The 17,690-nt window shown below is 38.9% G+C and overlaps 1 protein-coding gene and 1 long non-coding RNA gene across 2 annotated transcripts; both read left to right on the plus strand.

The window, feature by feature from the left end:
* The first annotated feature begins 257 nt into the window (after positions 1 to 257).
* LOC124291272 (cytochrome P450 3A29-like) lies at positions 258 to 16,071 on the plus strand. Its single transcript, XM_046728245.1, has 13 exons — positions 258 to 344; positions 1,708 to 1,760; positions 2,021 to 2,117; positions 2,385 to 2,498; positions 2,997 to 3,085; positions 4,697 to 4,848; positions 10,956 to 11,092; positions 12,854 to 12,950; positions 13,846 to 14,003; positions 14,347 to 14,435; positions 14,972 to 15,109; positions 15,545 to 15,670; positions 16,062 to 16,071. The coding sequence occupies exons 3-13, from the start codon at positions 2,082 to 2,084 to the stop codon at positions 16,069 to 16,071; spliced, it is 1,146 nt and encodes a 381-aa protein (XP_046584201.1). The 5' UTR covers positions 258 to 344; positions 1,708 to 1,760; positions 2,021 to 2,081.
* A 36-nt stretch (positions 16,072 to 16,107) lies between these two features.
* Positions 16,108 to 17,299, plus strand: LOC124291277. The gene is made up of 2 exons (XR_006902183.1): positions 16,108 to 16,179; positions 16,469 to 17,299. It is a non-coding gene; the product is annotated as an uncharacterized LOC124291277 (long non-coding RNA).
* The last annotated feature ends 391 nt before the right edge of the window (positions 17,300 to 17,690 follow it).

A 17,690-nucleotide genomic window follows, 5' to 3' on the forward strand; every position in this document is an offset into this window, starting at 1 on the left:
CTTTTGTATTTGATCCGATCCATTGCAAAAAAGAGTTTGCTCAGTTCTTCACCAGCCTCTAGATGCAACCTAAGATCTGCATTCCTTGATGCAGCTATGAAAATGAGAATGTCTTCAACACGGTGTAAGTAGTTCATCATTGACTTGAACATGGCATATAGCGTCAAATCAACACATTCTCATTTTATCGTCAGAATTGTACGATTTTAGAAGAAATGTCATTTGGATGAAGAAAAGGTTTTGCCGTTTCTATTTACAGATATGGAACATGGAACTACAATTACTTCAAGAAACAAGGCATCCCGGGGCCACAACCAACGTGTTGTATTGGAAACACTGGTCCGGTAGGTTTTATAAAACTGTGTTGTCCCTTTCTCCTTGTGTCGAGCCCTTGGTGTCATTATCCGCAATTTAATCAGCGTACAATCGAGTTTTCTTTTCACCTATACATCTTTGTCAAAGGTATTGGATCATGTTTGATGCATTCATGGTATTAGCAAAGTTTTCGAAAATGTTTTAGGGGGACATTTTTCGAGGATATGTTTACATTGAAATAGACGGAATAGTACAGTGGATTTCAACAATCTGAGAAACCCATCTCGGTTATGTATCTATCTATTTAACTAAAATTGTGTAATAAAGACGAACATGATTCGTTGATGCTTCAAAATGTGGACTGCCCTTCAAAAAGCTGACGGCTGGACAGAGGGGAACATTAAATACTGAAAACTGAACAGGCACTAACCTTGTTGACCAATTTACTGATGACCTTGTCAAGAGATGTGGCAATACAATAGACGCGCTTGTGTGGGGCCTAAATATTATTGAACCTAAATTAAAGTATTAGCTTCATGCTATTCTTATGCAGGTGATGACATGATTACATATATGAAATAGACCAAGGAAACTTATTCCACTACGTAGACGTGACTTTTGTCTTTTGAACAGGATATCAGGCTGTGGATCTATAATTAATAATGAAAATTGTGTGCATCTTTTCAAATGGTATATACGTCTAGCATCATGATGAATTTCCAAGTTTCAGGCAACGCAAAGAAAAGATGTGAGTGTTGCTAGTACAACCGTGATGCAATACAATGAGTTCAGCAGCCTGAATTCTGATACGTTTAGAGTCCTGCGAGTCCTTAGATTAGTTATCCTTCGTCATATTTTGACTTCTTTCCCGCATTTCCTCGGGTCAATACTTGATTTTCTTTTGTATATTCATTTCTCATGTTTGTGACCGTACCGAATGTTGGTCAGGAAACGCTCACCTTTCCTCAAATATCATCCCCGTTTTATTGTGTTTCATGAACCATCTAATGACATACTTGGAAATTGTAAAACGGACTCTGCGTAAAAAAAACCCCTCTGTTCTTTCAAAGTCAGTGTCGAAATCCAACAGATTTCCGGGATCTGATCCCATTTCACGCCTTTTTAGTTTGCAGTATACGTTTATATTCTTTTGACAATAATCTCCCCTTTTAATCTTTTTTCAACGTTCCCTTTTGGCTTCAAATTCAGCATTCGGTAAAACAGATGTTTCGAAGTAGGTCTTGAGATGTGTTGATATTCCTTTGACAATATTCTCTCCTGTTAGACTTGTTGTGGCAGATGAGGAAAGTGAAGAATATTTGAACATAAGATAAATATAATAATGTCAAGTTGAAGTATAACAGCAAAGTTCATTCACTTCATTTTATGCAGAATCTCGGACATGATCTGTACGCCTGGAGTAAGCGATATGGGACTGTTTTTGGGTATGTATGCATGTATGTATATTCAGTTATATCAAGCAAAGTTAGCCAAGCTCGTATCGCCGTCACACACAGACCAGATTATAGGAACTCGATGCGAAACCATTCTCGTTAGGTGTAAGAACGTGGCCGACAAGACAGTGACTTAACAACATATGAGTATTGGCTTTTCAAAATACATGTTTGCATCAGATTGTATTTGATTCTTTGAGATATGGAGTGTCTTGTGTTATTTAACCATCTATGACGTTTCTGTTGTGCAGAATCTTCCTTGGAAGGACTCCCGCCTATATTATTGCTGATCTGGAAATTCTGAAAGAGGTTATGGTCAAGAGTTTTGACAATTTCAGAAACCATAGGGTAAGCAATGCCGATTAAGGCCCCTGAAAGCAATAATGCAGGCTTTGTGACAATGCCATCCTTCTAACCTAAACACTAAACACATCGGCACATACTAGCTACTGCTTTTACTCTGAGTAACAGATGTCAGATGGTGGTTAATGATCAGAATAACTGTTATTTGAACTCTATTAATGAACCTAGGATTCGTGTGTATGTATCAAGTTTCACCATACAAATTAAATGAAACTTTATTTTGTCAACTGTAATCCTTACTTCTGTTTTCAGATATTGTCAGTACCCTACCCCTTAAATTTAGGTGTGGGTTTCATGGAAGACGCTGCGTGGAAGCGAGTGAGAAATACCGTCAGTCCTACCTTCACTGCTGTCAAACTGAGGCGGGTAAGTGACTCTTTTCATCTATATGCTGCATGAATGAATACACATTGAGTAGAATCAATATCGTTAGAACTTGATTTGCGTTTTCATATTTTGATATTGTTAAAATGAGACCTGAACCGAAAATTTACCACACAGTATGCAACTGTGTCTGTCATGAACTTCAGAAGTGAAATGACGAGGTGACAAAGATTTAACGTTGACTTCACGATGATTAATTTATGTAGAGAGGTGCATAGGCGTCTCTGTGTGTGACTTCTTGTACAGATGCCGACGTATATTGGTCTGTTAACGCCTGACCACTGAGACAACACACCGCAGTTTCATAAGGGTAATCCCCCGAGTCATATTAGTGACTTCGAGCTGACCAATATTTGTTACACTTCAGATGCGCTGTCCACTTGACCAAGGCTGTGGTTTGTAAAATCTTGACATAGTGCCACAATTTGTGACTACTACATATATTGCTGAAATTAGTTTGTTGTTGCTTTCTGTATTTAGATCTGTGGGGCCATCAACGATTGTGCAAGGACTCTTACAGCAAATTTCTCCAAAGTCATGCAGAAAAACGCTGGGGTCAATGTAAAAGCGTGAGTGATTTTATCCTAGTCAGGGATATGTGTTGTTTTCGTTACATTTTAATATAGATAGGTATAGTATTTCCATAAATTATTGAGAAAAATGTTTCGGCAAATATCTAATACATGTATTCATAATTATATAGAAGGTTTACTTAACTGAATATGTTGAGATACGATTCTCTTACAGTCTAAGCGTCTTTTCTGTATTTGTGAGACCTCCTTGCCATACAACCAATACACAACTGAATGCGCCGAGGTACAGTACCGATCAAAGTTTGAAGGAAATGATCGTGTGACAGCGTATCCCAATATTCGACCACTTCTTTCTTCATATCCTCAATATTTCTAAGTCCTGTTTGATTAATTTTGTTCTTCATTAGTCCCCACACATTCTCAATAGGGTTACGATCTGGGTTGCAGCTGGGCCAGTCTAAAACTTAAACATTTTCGTCCGACAACCACTGTTTTGTGTAGCCCGCAGTGTGTTTTGGGTCGTTATCATGCTGGAAAATCCAATTATCTTCATATAGTGTTCGGGCCTTTGGAAGGTGGTGATCATTTAAGATGTTAACATATCAAATTTCCAGTGAAAATACACAAAGGCGTCACTCCACGTGATGATATCCCACCCCACATGTGAAATTTCGGGCTATGTTTAGAGCAAATTTTCACACAGTTCGGAAAAAGGCAGACAAAAATTTCATCGGAAAAGAAAAAATTATCACGATCTTGATTTTCGTGAGCCCTACACCAGTTGAAACGTCTTTCTTTTTGTGCACCTTTCATCAATGGTGAGGGAATTCCGCGCTTTTTCACCCATTCTTGTCTAAGAGTTTCATTACATACCTGAGGACGTCCTCTATTAATCATCCCATTTCTGATATTCTCAACGCTTTTCAATTTTCCCCTACTCACAAAAAGTCGCCGGCGATCCGTAGTACTGGTCCCGGACTTCCTTGGCTGCCCTGCCACTGTCTTGTGCTCAGTCCCAACTCTTGACTGAATATTCTTCTGTTCTGTATACTGTAGACAGAAGAATGTCATGTCTACCAGATAACTCTTTTGCATTAGTCACAATCCTTTCAAAGTCATTTAGAACCAGCTTTCTTTTCTCTACATAACGTAACACCAATTTCAAAATTCTATTATTAGTATCAGGAAACAAAGATTTTCTCAATAACATCTGTGAATACTTTATATCACACAATTCTAATGATTATTCCTTGTGCGACTAAAACGAGATCTCTGCCATATTTTCAGTGTCTTAGTAAATAGTTCAATTGTTGAATCCCTAAATGGATCAAGGACAGTATGATACCAAATGCCAGAGATAAAATTCGGAAAAAATCTTGTAACATGCATGCCACACTCCTTCCGTCGTGAATCATTTTCATACGTAATCAGGTCCCTAACAAACTAATGATCATAATGTGACGCATCTGTTTGTTGTTTGACGGCGTTCTGTAAAAAATCGACTCTGAACTAGACAATCCAGTGACTGACAGATAAGAATTTGAAAAATGACTTTGGAATGATAAACCAGATTAGAGAAAACACTAGTTTACTGTTAAAAATGCAGTATTGTATATACGAATCAAAGTTCGAAATATTCTCTCTTAGATGCTTTGGAACTTTCTCTATGGATGTGATTTGCCAAGCTGCCTTCGGGATAAAGGTTGATTCGCAAACAGATTTCAACCACCCGTTTGTCGTTCATGCTATGAGCATGTTCCGACCAACAAAACTTGCATTGGCATTCTCAGTATTGTCAGGTAAGTGACGAGAAAACTGACTCAATATACCGGTTAAAGTAAATTTCGTTCATGCTGTAAATCTAGTAACAGTAGTGGCATGTATTGGTTTTGTGAGTATTGTTGGGGTTTTTTCTTTTCTTTTTTCCACATCTAGCAATAATCCTGAAATATTACAGTGGGGACACCAGAATTTGGTTTAACTTTTTACACGCATGTGGGAAATCAAATCCACACATTATGTCGGCATGAAGACACGCGTTAACCACCAAGCCATCCCAGTCCCCGCATTGTTATTTAAAGCCTGGCACCCGTGAAGAGCCACCTCCTCGTGGTGGGTGCTGGGTAACGCTAAGCGCTCTTCAACCGCTCGTTGTGGACCCGGGGGTATATTTGGTCCACCATCCCGTTTGCCATGGGTTGCGCCCCTGTGTCGGTTGAGGGCACTGGTTCCAGGAACAGCGTTCCTTTGCCCAACACACCACTTCGCCCCTTACTTCACCTAGACGGGTGGTAGAACTGCCCCGGTTCTATCAATCGGCTGGTCACGCCAAGCCCTGTGCTACAACTATATAATGTTGCACAAAATATGAAAATTATTAGATGATATTTTTCAGTCTTGGCAAATGTTTGAACTGAGAATTTCAACTACACAAATTCATGTATGTTTTTAGCCTAGAGTCGTATGCCCAGAAGGCGGTGGCTCATGGGCCAATATGGTGGAATCATTAATCTTTTAATTTTTCTGCTGGTGTATATCATCCGGGTATCCTTGGTGCTGCAAGTCGGAGATCCGTTTGTTTTTAGCATTGTCCTTGTGATACTCCGTGGTGGGTGGGGAGCTCAGATGACGAACCTTGAAAACTTAACCATGGCTTACGAAACCCCCTTCAAAAAAACAAAACGTCCACTGGACACTGATCCAGTTGATAATGATTAACGACTGTCCACGTCCATTGAATACTGGCCACGATTTCTTGTAATTGAAACTGTTGACAAGACACCATTAAAGTTTAACCCTTTTGCCATATCTAAGGGTATTCACGGCATTGCCGGTGAAGTTAAAAATATTAAACGTTTACGTTCTGGTGCTCTGCTGGTTGAGTGTGGAAAACGGCAACAAGCCACCAACCTTATGAGTACAAAAATCGTTTGTCGGCGTTCCAGTCACAGTCACAGCTCATAAAACATTAAACACAAGCAAAGGAATCATCAGAGACCGTGATCGATTGTTTGCAGATATGTCTCTGAGATGAAAGATCAAGGCGTACTCTATATAAAACGTTTCACAACCCGGAAAAATGATGCTGTTCTAAAATCCAATACCTACTTGTTTTCATTTTTTCACCAAATGCTCAAAAATCTCTTAAAGCAGGTTATTGTAACATAAATGCAGAAACGTACATTCCAAACCCTCTAAGGTGTTTAAAATGCCAAAAGTTCGGTCCTGGCGTCAATACTTGCACATTGTCTGTTGTATGTGCTCACTGTGGTGAGAAGAAGATTGTGACAGTAATGTAAAAAAATGTACAAACTGTGCAGGGATCATTCCTCTTTCTCTAAAAGCTGTCCTGTTTGGAAACATCAAATGGAGATAAATAAAATCAAATTAACCCAAAACATTAGTTTTGCAGATGCCAAAAAACTAGTTCAAAGCTTAGAGCATAAAGAGAGCTATGCTTCTATCACCAGAACACCGTCAGAAGCGACAACTAGAATAACAAAATCATCTGCATGCTGTCAGACAAACTTGACCTTCTGAATCTCCTCTGATATTCTCGTCTGCAATATCTACCCAAACAACAGAATCAGTTCCTAGTCCGTCTCAAAGCCAATGTGAAACATCCTTTGATCTTGACGCATCATCTCAGTCGACATCACAGTCTACACAGCCCCTTAAAGGCAAATGTAAGAAGCAAGATTCTTTGTAAAAACTCAGTGGCAGAGCCCCAAAAGGGTCAGAAAATCAAGTCAACTTATACAACAAATATGGATCCCTTGAGCACATGGACGTGTCCGAAACTGTCCGTTCTAGGGCGCACAGCTTGTCGGCCATCAAAAAAATTCGGGGAAGATCCCCAATAAATCCTCCCAAAAGATAGTTTATCACAATCATATTATACAGTGGAATTGTAGAGGACTGAGGACTAATTTTAGTGAATTACAACTTTTAGTTCAGGATTTAACACCATCAGCATTCTGTCTGCAGGAGACCTATTTAAAACAGACAGATGTTTTGGCCTACTTTCTTTCAATGCATATCATTGTTTTTCACCTCCGGTTGACAGGGTCACTGGAGGATCTTCCATCCTAGTTAAACAGAACGTTATCCATAGCCCTGTTGCACTTCCTACTAATCTTCAGGCTGTTGCAGTGCGACTAACTGTGCACGTTGCGTTTACATTATGCTCTCTCTATATATCTCCGTCTTCAACGTTTCACAAGCTTCAAGCTCTATATGACCAACTCCTGAAGCCCTGTATTATTATGGGAGATTTAAAGCGGCACAACCCACTCTGGGGTAGTACAACTACAAACGCTAAAGGTAAATTACTAGTTTTGTTCAGGTAATGATTTATGTCTTTATAATGATGGTTCAAACACATATTTACACCCTGGTACAGGAACCTATTCTGCTCTCGACTTGTCAATCACAAATTCAGAACAAACGATGACCTCTGTGGAAGTGACCATTTTCCTACTATACCAAAACCTGTAACTCCATCTGATGTACCTCCGTCATCAAGGCGGAATTTTAAGAAGGCTAACTGGGCTTTATATGAAACACTGTGTGCTACAAAACCGAAACCTGAACTTTCTATTGACGTCCCTGATGCTATCAACTGTTTTTCTGATGAACTGAATACCATAGCTGATGAATGTATACCACAGTGCTCTGCAAATCCACATATCCGTAAACCATGGTTCATGAGTGCAAACAAGTTAGGAAGGCAAGGAAAAAAGCAGAACATTATTTCCGTCGCCATCCTATGGTGCATAATTTAAATAAATTTAAAATGTTAAATGCTAAAGCGCGGCGTACCTTTAAACAGAATAAACGCCAATCTTGGCAAAATTATGTATCCAAAATAAATTCTCGAACGCCCATGTCCAAGGTATGGAACATGGTCCAGAAAATTAAAGGTAAAGGTACTAAATCTAGTGTCCATCATCTTAAACATGGAGATCAATTACATACCAATAAATCAGATATTGCGAATAAACTGGGTGAAACTCTCGCTAAACACTCTTCCTCTTCTAATTATGTGCCTAAATTCCAACAATATCAAAAACAAGAAGAAAAGAAAACTATTTCTTTCAATTCAGATAATGGGGAAGATTATAATGAAACATTTTCTATTCATGAACTCCATACTGCTCTTGAGCAAGCTCACGATACTGCTACAGGTGCTGATAAGATACATTATCAACTCCTGAAACACTTACCAGAATCATGTTTAGAGACGCTCTTACACATTTTTGATGATATTTGGACGTCAGGTAAATTTCCTTCCTCATGACGTGACGCTATAGTAGTACCAATACCTAAACCTGGACGTGATCATACGGATCCGTCCAATAATCGACCGATTTCACTAACAGGCTGTGTTTGCAAAACCATGGAAAGCAAGATAAATAATCGACTTGTTTAGTACTTGGAAACTAATAACCTTATAACAGATATACAATGTGGTTTCCATAAAAACAGAAGTACTGTCGATCACCTAGTGCGTTTGGAATCATTTGTTAAAAACGCTCTAATTAATAAACAAAACGCTTTGTCTATCTTTTTTTATCTTGAAAAGGCATGTGACACTACGTGGAAATATGGCATTTTAAGAAATTTTCATGGCTTTGGATTGCGAGGCCGTTTGCCTCAATTTATAGCTAACTTTTTAAATGACAGACAATTTCAAGTCAGATCATTACAATCAGGATCAGGGTGTCCCCCAAGGCAGTATTTTGTCTGTGTCTTTATTTCGTATCGAGATCAACAGTTTATCCAAGGATTTAAATGATTCAATCGATGGATCACTTTTTGTGGATGATTTTAATATTTCTTGTCGTCGTAAAAATATGCATACTATTGAACGGCAACTGCAGTTGTGTTTAAACAAGATAAATAAATGGTGTCTTGAGAACGGCTTTAAATTTTCTAAATCCAAAACTAATGGTATACATTTCTGCCGTAAATACAAACCGCATAAAGACCCTGAACTATCTCTAAATGGCACACCCATCAAAGTTGTGAAGGAGGCCAAGTTCTTGGGAATTATGTTTTACTCACACTTAACGTTTCTACCACATATTAAGTCCCTAACAACTAAATGCCTGAAGGCACTTTACTTGTTGGAAGTCGTTTCCAATTCTAAGTGGGGAGGGGATCAAGCTACCCTCCTACATCTATATCGATCACTGGTACGTTCCAAACTTGATTATGGTTCCTTCATTTATGGTAGAGCCTGCGAAAGCAACCTCAAACTATTAGATTCTGTCCACCACCAAGGTCTAAGACTTTGTCTTGGGTCCTTTCGAACTTCTCCTGTTGACAGTCTCTACGTCGAGGCCGATGAGCCATCTCTTACACAACGCCGTATAAACTTATCCTTGCAGTATGTAAAAAAACTATATTCTAATGAGTCAAATCCTGCATTTAACTGTGTTTTTAATCCTCTTTATGAGGATCTGTACAACAAAAAGCCTTCTCTTGTTCCGCCTCTTGGTTTGAGAATTAAACCATTCATTTCTGCTGCCGGCATTGAGCTGGAAAATATATCTCCTTCCCGTCTTCTTTCTTCTCCTACTTGGCAACTGGTGAGGCCTGAAGTTGATCTAACTCTGACAAAGTTCACGAAATCGGTAACTAATGAATTAAATATAAACAAGAATATAATCAGTTAAAAAATAAATATAATACATACAAATCCTTATTTACAGATGGATCCAAGGATGGTGGCGCGGTTGCTTGTGCCACTGTCATTGGATCCAGAACAATATCTTCTCGACTACCAAATAACAGCTCTATTTTCACAGCAGAAGCTAACGCCATATTAACAGCTCTTAAATATATTAATAAATTGGCATTTCTGAAAACACAATGGCTGATCTTGCTGCTAAGGCAGCACTCAACAAATCTGTGACACCACTTCTGATCCCATACTCTGATTACAAAGCTGCTATTAGATCTTATATCCGTGATCTGATGCAACAGAAGTGGGACAGCCAAGTAGGTATCAATAAATAACATGAAATAAAACCAACTATCGGTTACACTTACTTGAGTTGTCAGTCCAGATTTGAAGAGGTCATCATACGACGATGTCGTATTGGCCACACAAGATACACTCATGAGTACCTATTAAAAGGTGAGGATCCTCCGTTTTGTATCCCTTGTGATGAAAGAATCACGGTCCAGCATGTCCTGCTTGACTGTGTTGAATATTCCACCACAAGGGATATCTATTTCAAATCACAAACTATGAAGGATCTTTTTAGTAATATAAGTTCTCATTTAATTATTGCATTTTAAAAAGAATTAGACTTGTTAACTGATTTGTAAATAGATACATATTATATTATTGGTAGTTTAGATTAGTAACTGGGATTGTTAGTGGCTGTACCCTCAAAGGGGGCTGAAGTAGCGTAAAATTATTGTCCTCCTGAGAGGGTACGTAAGACCTGAAACATTCAAAGGAAATATACATTTACCAGCTGTTGTAAATGTAGTATTCTTGTCATTTTAATATTGGCTAAATTTGACTTCAATCACCAGCGGTTGAAGGGATCACATAAATCCAACTAGGGTTCATGCAGGTAGCTAAAGTACTGTAAGTCCCCATGGTTCCTAGTATGGTGATCTACCTTCAATTGTTGGCGATCTATAGCCACTTTTTATATTGTATTGTCCAAATAGTGCTATTAGTTTTAATTTTCCACACTAGTTTGAGTTGTAATTGTGATATTCTAGCTGTTTTACTGTCCTTCGTCGACAGGTTTTTATAATATACATCAATTCCATTTCAATGTCACATATGTTCTTGTCACGACATGGCTGAAATATTGCCGATGTGACGTTAAATAATAACTCACTATTTAAAGCCTGAAACAGATTATATTTCTGTTTGAAGCTGCTGTTCCAGCACTTGAACCAGTCTTCAATAAGCTCGGCTATGGAATCATTCCACGAAAATCCGTTGCCTTCTTTGCGACGATCACGGATGAAATGATGAAACAGCGTCGAAATGATAAAACACACCACCAAGAGGTTTGATTAAATCTAATTGCTTTTATCAGAGAGAGATACGCACATGAACATGCACGTCAATGAGCATGAGAGAGATGCATCTCCGTGTTATTAGAAGATGAGATGTATAATTGTCTGTTATGGGAACATATCAGATATCTCGCCTGTCATCTAACCATCAATTATGAAATATCGTATACTGAACCACGAAAGAAACGTCGCTTTGCAAAACCAAATGCAAAATTTTGTTCTTGCAAGGTGGTGTTTTTGTTATGTTTGTACCGTTTTCTTGACATGTTTTTCAATCCAAATTGACAGTTATTACCAACATCAGTGTGTTTTCTGATGAAAACGCATATCGACCAAACGCACCGAAAACGGCAGACATGGTAAAAGGTTCCGTATGACATTCGTGAAAATGAAAATGCACGTGCATTCGTGACAACCCTACCAATGAAAGCGGGTCCCAAGCTCGCCTGAAATCATTTTTGTTTTGACACAACCACCATGCCACGTCTTACGAGAGATCAGAGGAACCAAGTCGTGGGACGATTGCAAGTTGTCCAGACTGCACAGAGGGTAGCCAATGAGTTTAATGTTCATGTTAGGACAGCAGGAGTGGTATCAGGTCACTAAGAGCATTCAAGACCGTCAACGCAGTGGGCGACTTTCAGTAACATCAGAACGTCAAACATGACAGCATGGGCGCAACCATCTGCAGGATCGCTTCCCCAGAGCGACGGAAACAGCACGCCAGACCATTTCTGACTCAATACAGACACATCAGTGCCGATACAGTGCGTCGACGTTTGCGCGGAAGAAACTTCTGCTGTCACAGATCATATCGCAGTCCTGTCCTCACCGCTCATCACCGCCAAAGCCGACCAAAATGGCAACTCAGCATCGAAATTGAGGATATCGACAATGCAGAACTGTGCTGTTATCTCCTGATAGCCGATATTGTGTTTCGACAGTCGATGGCAGAGTGCGAGTATGGCGAGGGCGTGGTGAAATGTTTTCCAATGAGTGTATTGTTAAAAGAGACTCGTGAGGTGGTCCAAGCATCATAGTGTGGGGTGCAATCGGTCTGAAAAGTTAGCTGACACCGTGGTGTTCCAGAAGCTTGGTCCAGGATGAGGAAATGACATGACAATTGCTCGCTATATTGATTAAATCATAAGACCCCACGTTGTACCACATTTTGGACGTTACAGAAATCACATCTTCCAGCAAGACAACTGTCGTGCCCACACTGCCAGAGCATCATTGGACTTCCTAAGACAACGTGGCATCCACACCCTACAATAGCCTGCACTCAGTCCGAATTTAAAAGCAGTAGAACACCTTTGGGACGAGATTCAAAGAAGACTGAATGGCCTCCAACCAAGGCCGACAACTGCGCCAGGACTCGATCAGGCATTTCGCAGAGTATGGACCCAAGTGCCTATGGCCTTCATCAACCGGCTAATTCATTCCATGTACAGACGATGCAACGATTTCATCAATGCCCATAAAGGCCACACACGATACTGACTTTGGGGTATCTTAATGGTACCATTTTGGTGATTTGTTTGTGTGAAATCTAAATGTGATTCCCGAAAATGTGTTAACGATAACTGTCAAGTTTGAACTCAGTCCTCCTATTTGATTGTTAATTAGAGTGAATTAAAGCGTGTGCTTTAAGAAACCCCTATCAGTGCGACATTCTTTTGTGGTTCAGTATATATATTGTGTTTCGTGCGAGGGCAGTTACGAACATTAAGTTTTCAATAATAACACTAGGGAACAGACTTCCTGCAAATGATGATGGATGCTTCGATAGAAGAGGGGAAAGACGACAACAACGATGATGGTCAAACGGTCAAACATTCAGTCAGGCGTAAGTAGGGGAAAGAGCAGACCCCCGTTTATGAAAGCGCTGTTTTTCTTCTACTTGTTTGCGTTTCATTGTCACGACCATGCATTCACCCGGCAATTACCTTTTTTCGATTAGTCAGATGTATTTATTGTACGTAACGTCATCGGACTTTGTCGAGGAAGTTAGTTGTTTGCCCTCTCTATGTTTTACTGATGTTACAGGGTATACATTATTTTGCAAGCAAACAAAATGGAACACATAGACTATGTATATACTCAAGACAACTAGAAACCTGACACCACTTCATTGGTAACAATTAGGAGGGGGTCAATTTATTTTAGGTTCCTGTTCTGGCATGACATGGTGGGTGTTTCAGCGTGGTCTTGGTGACCGATATTATGGATTGGAAGCATTTTGTTCCAATGGTCGATTGACACGAGATTGTCCAATCATGCTACCAAAGAGTATTTGTTGTGACTCCTTCTGCTTGTATATGGTCCTGTACTGACATTTTAATATGACAACGCCACGTCCAGTACTACAGTTCTGACGTTATATATTAGTTTACTTACATAAATATATATAATAATGCATTATTTTATTATAACTATGCTGTCATCTACTTTTCATCGTCCGTGTTGTTACCTGACGACAACAGTATGACCCACAGATATTTTCATAAGAATGCACAACTGCTTCTGACGTAACTTTTGTCTCCTGAAAAGTTTTTAATTGAGTGGAGTATATGTACTTCAGAAAATTAAAAACACTAAAGTTGCAAATTTACAATCATGTGTGTCTAGAATGACATATCCAGGATAATTATAGAACGAAAGTGATGTGACAGATGCTCATTAGACTAGTGTCAAATCCACATTTTACAGGTAGTACGAGTAACAAAAGTTTCAACTTACAGATCTATCGACGGATGAAATAGTTGCTCAGTGCATACTGTTTTTTGTCGCTGGTTACGAAACTACTGGGACCGCCCTTACCTTCATATCTTACAACCTGGCGAAGAACCCGGATGTACAAGAGAAGGCTTACAATGAAGTCAAAGAAATATTGGGAAATGTCAGTATCAAAAAGTACAAGTTGTCTTTGGGTAAAGGTGGACTGACAATTTCTATCTGATGTTTTCAGCCTCGTCTATGATATTTGTTGTCTTCGTCCATAGTTGGGACTGTTTCATTTACTAACATTATATAATAAGGAGTCGCATAAGTATTACAGCTATTTATGTTTTATTGTGCTTCTAAAATATAATATACCCCATAGCAATGTGACACAGTAGTTCGGAAATGACTTGTTTGATATTATTCTCACTCTGTAACTTCCCCTGCCCTCCTTCTAACTCTAACGTTATAATCACTCTTCCAAATACGGGGGTGTCACCCGTGTGTTTGTCTGCCTCCAGGAGGAACCAAACTATGACAACATTGGGAAACTGAAGTATCTGGACAACGTGATCTCAGAGACGCTCAGACTCTACCCGCCGGGCTATGTGTAAGTGACACATGTTTAACAATAGGGATATAAAGGCAATATAGTCTAATCTAGTATTGTTTATAGCATAAGGCTACTCGTGTTTGTGTGTGTCGTTGTACCACGGCTGATCAGATCTTTGATCACAATACCGGACATGTCCTGGATCGATTATTACATAGTATTAGTCATATATAGCTGGATGGTTGCGTTCCAACAACAAACAAACATTAGTATATCACCCTACTATCAGAACTTACATACACCGAACTCACAGGCCTTGTAAGCAAAGCAGTATTTATTCTACGTATCTTCCCACCATAATATAACTGAATGCTAATCCCAGCTCAGCCATTCACTGACATAGCATGAAAAGTAGGTACCAACTGTAATGAACAGTAAGATCTTGAAACTTACCGAGTACCTGATGATCTCAAATTATATTTGCAAGGAACCTGGTACAGTTTAGCATGTTAAGCTTCGATGCATAACAACTAAATCACATTAACAACTTCTTGCCTTTCCCTAAGCTGATCCAAAAGTATTCTTCGTTTAAGATTGGACCGATGTGTTTCTGAGACCACTCAAATCAAAGGCCTAACTTTCTCTAAGGGTCGAACTATCTTAATTCCTGTGATGGCTATACACAGAAATCCTCAGCTCTACGACGATCCTGATTCCTTCAAGCCAGAAAGGTACGGGCTGATATAGTGATATTCTAGCTGGTGATTTTAAAACATGCAAAAGAATCAATTCCCGAAAATATTGTTAACAAACATAACTGATTCCGGAAACTGCTGTTACAAAAAATAACCCAGCCACAGAATGTCAGATTTGTCGGCTTCCATTCAAGTCAGTTTTTTTCCCGTGTCGCATTTTGTTTCGCATAGTTGGGACCCTGAGTAGGTCAGAAACATGATTCGAGTATTATTCGACAATCGCCAGAACCATAGAGCTATATTCGTGGCAGTAACAAGAAGTAAAAAGTAAACATCCTACAGTTTTCGGTAAAGTAAGTTTTGACTTTATTGTTAACTGCATCACAGTAGCGTACATGTGTTCTTAGCGTTGCCTTGAACATGATAGACTCAAATATTATAATCGAGTAATTGCAAGAAACTACACTTCAGGTTTGAAGATCAAGACAAAACTATTGCCTTCCAAGCTTTCGGATTTGGCCCCAGGGCCTGCATTGGGATGCGGCTAGCTCTTGTTGAGCTTAAAGTAGCCTTGGTCAATGTTCTGAGGGCCGTGAAGTTTGATAATACGCCCGACACACCGGTAGGATTATTCCATTATATAATTTTACAACCATACATGTGTCATCTTTCTATAAGACGTTCGAATGTTCCAATGTTTGAATAAAGATATAGAACATCAGTGGAAAATCAGTCTGTAAACAAACCAGACACAAAACTGAGCAATGGAATGGAAAATTCACTTAAATAATTTGGAAATATGACTACGGTGTATGAGTGCAAACAATCCTATGCTTATATGCCTTAACGTTTGGAAAATAGATTTGATTTACAACAATCAGAAGGTTCTTCATTGACCATTGCGTTCTTGTTTAGACCATAGACAAAAACCACGTACTCCCATTCATGTTACAACTGCATATATACAAATGTCTTGGCTTGTTTACAGGAAGTATTGATGTTTGCACAGAATCCAAACTTTCTTCAAACAGACAAGGACATCATCCTGAAAGTGTCTCCAAGATGTTGAAAACGGCGACAATGCAACGGCAGTTCCAAGAATGTATGTGAGAATATGTCTCTAAATTGTGTACACACCAATAATTATATATGCTTTGCCACTTTAAATCAGTGGGCATCGAAAATTGAATGTCTCCCATCTTGAATTGTTATAATTTTCTATCATACGAGAAACATTGCACTTCCCTGATGAAGTGTTTTCAGAGTGAATGAAACACTTACAATATTTCCATGCTAAAATTGCAATTGTGGCACATCTGTATTGCTTTTAAATCTTGTTCTCCTCACAGCAAATCCAAAGTGCTGTTAGACACTCAGTCTGTAAGACACTCTGAGCTGAGAATATGTCTCCAAATTGTGTACAAACCAATGATTATATATATATGTTTTACCACTTTAAATCAGTGGGCATCGAAAACTGATTGTCTTCCACCTTGAATTCTTATAATAATCAAACGAGAAGCGTTGCACTTTTGGCACATCTGTATTGCTTGTAAATGACGCTCACAAAATGAAAATCATATTCAGGGACAATCATGTATTGGGACCCTCGACTATTGTTTGTTGGGTTTTTTACCTAACTTTTGGGCGCAATTTGTACAATTTCGACTCGTCTGCCCATGTCCCCGGTATGAGCCAATGCCCGCATTCAAATGTATATATTTCAAATACTTTCCTGCTTCTGCATAATACTGCAATTTCTACATCTCATTATAACTTCTGAATAAACTTTACCATTAGTTACTGTAATAATACATGCCAGGAATAGTAAAGGCTATATTTCATTTTTTCAGCAATGGAGACTTGGGGAGTAATGTCCAGATATTTTTGTGTCTAACCTACAGTCGACGCAGTTTTGAAATTGAGTCTACATGCGACCAAAGACCAAACGAAACAAATCTTTCTCAATTTATATATGTCCTAAACTATATGTAAACATAAAAAAAATTGCACTCAAAGCATCGGATAATTCCGAAACGAACATGAGTCTACCGCTGACAGGTAACATGTACTGTAGATATATAATTGTACCTAAATGTTTGGGCTGTTGTTATGCGAATGCAATGAACATATTCTGACTGTTTAAACAGGCTTCTGTACATGTGGTGTAATAGCTGCAAGCATCAAGTATTCATTTACGCTGAATAAACATAACAATCAAGGCAATGTCACTTTTGTGCTGTGATCCAAACAATTGGTATATAAAAACACATACATTAGTTGTGAGAAGTAAAATACCAAAAACATAGTTTTGATAGCTGAAGCGAGACAATCGGGACGCACATGAAATAGAATTAAATGACGAATGTACGTTGCACAAGGAATCACTCAACTATTGGAAACGTGAAATACATTTTGGCGATATAAGGAGTTTGAGAGAGAGAGAGAACTCTATCTGTGTAAAAACCTCAGAAACACAACTATCGTAATATCACAATTATGATAAAAATCAGAGCTGACAAACCTGACCAGCGAGGTTAGTTTGAAGGTGTTTACATTATGTGAGTGCCTTTGCGCTGGTTCTTCTTAGTTTTGAAAATTCACTTGCTCTGAATAA

Source organism: Haliotis rubra, unplaced genomic scaffold (genome assembly GCF_003918875.1).
Source record: "Haliotis rubra isolate DU_JTF1 unplaced genomic scaffold, ASM391887v1 Scf489, whole genome shotgun sequence".
NCBI lineage: Eukaryota > Metazoa > Mollusca > Gastropoda > Lepetellida > Haliotidae > Haliotis > Haliotis rubra.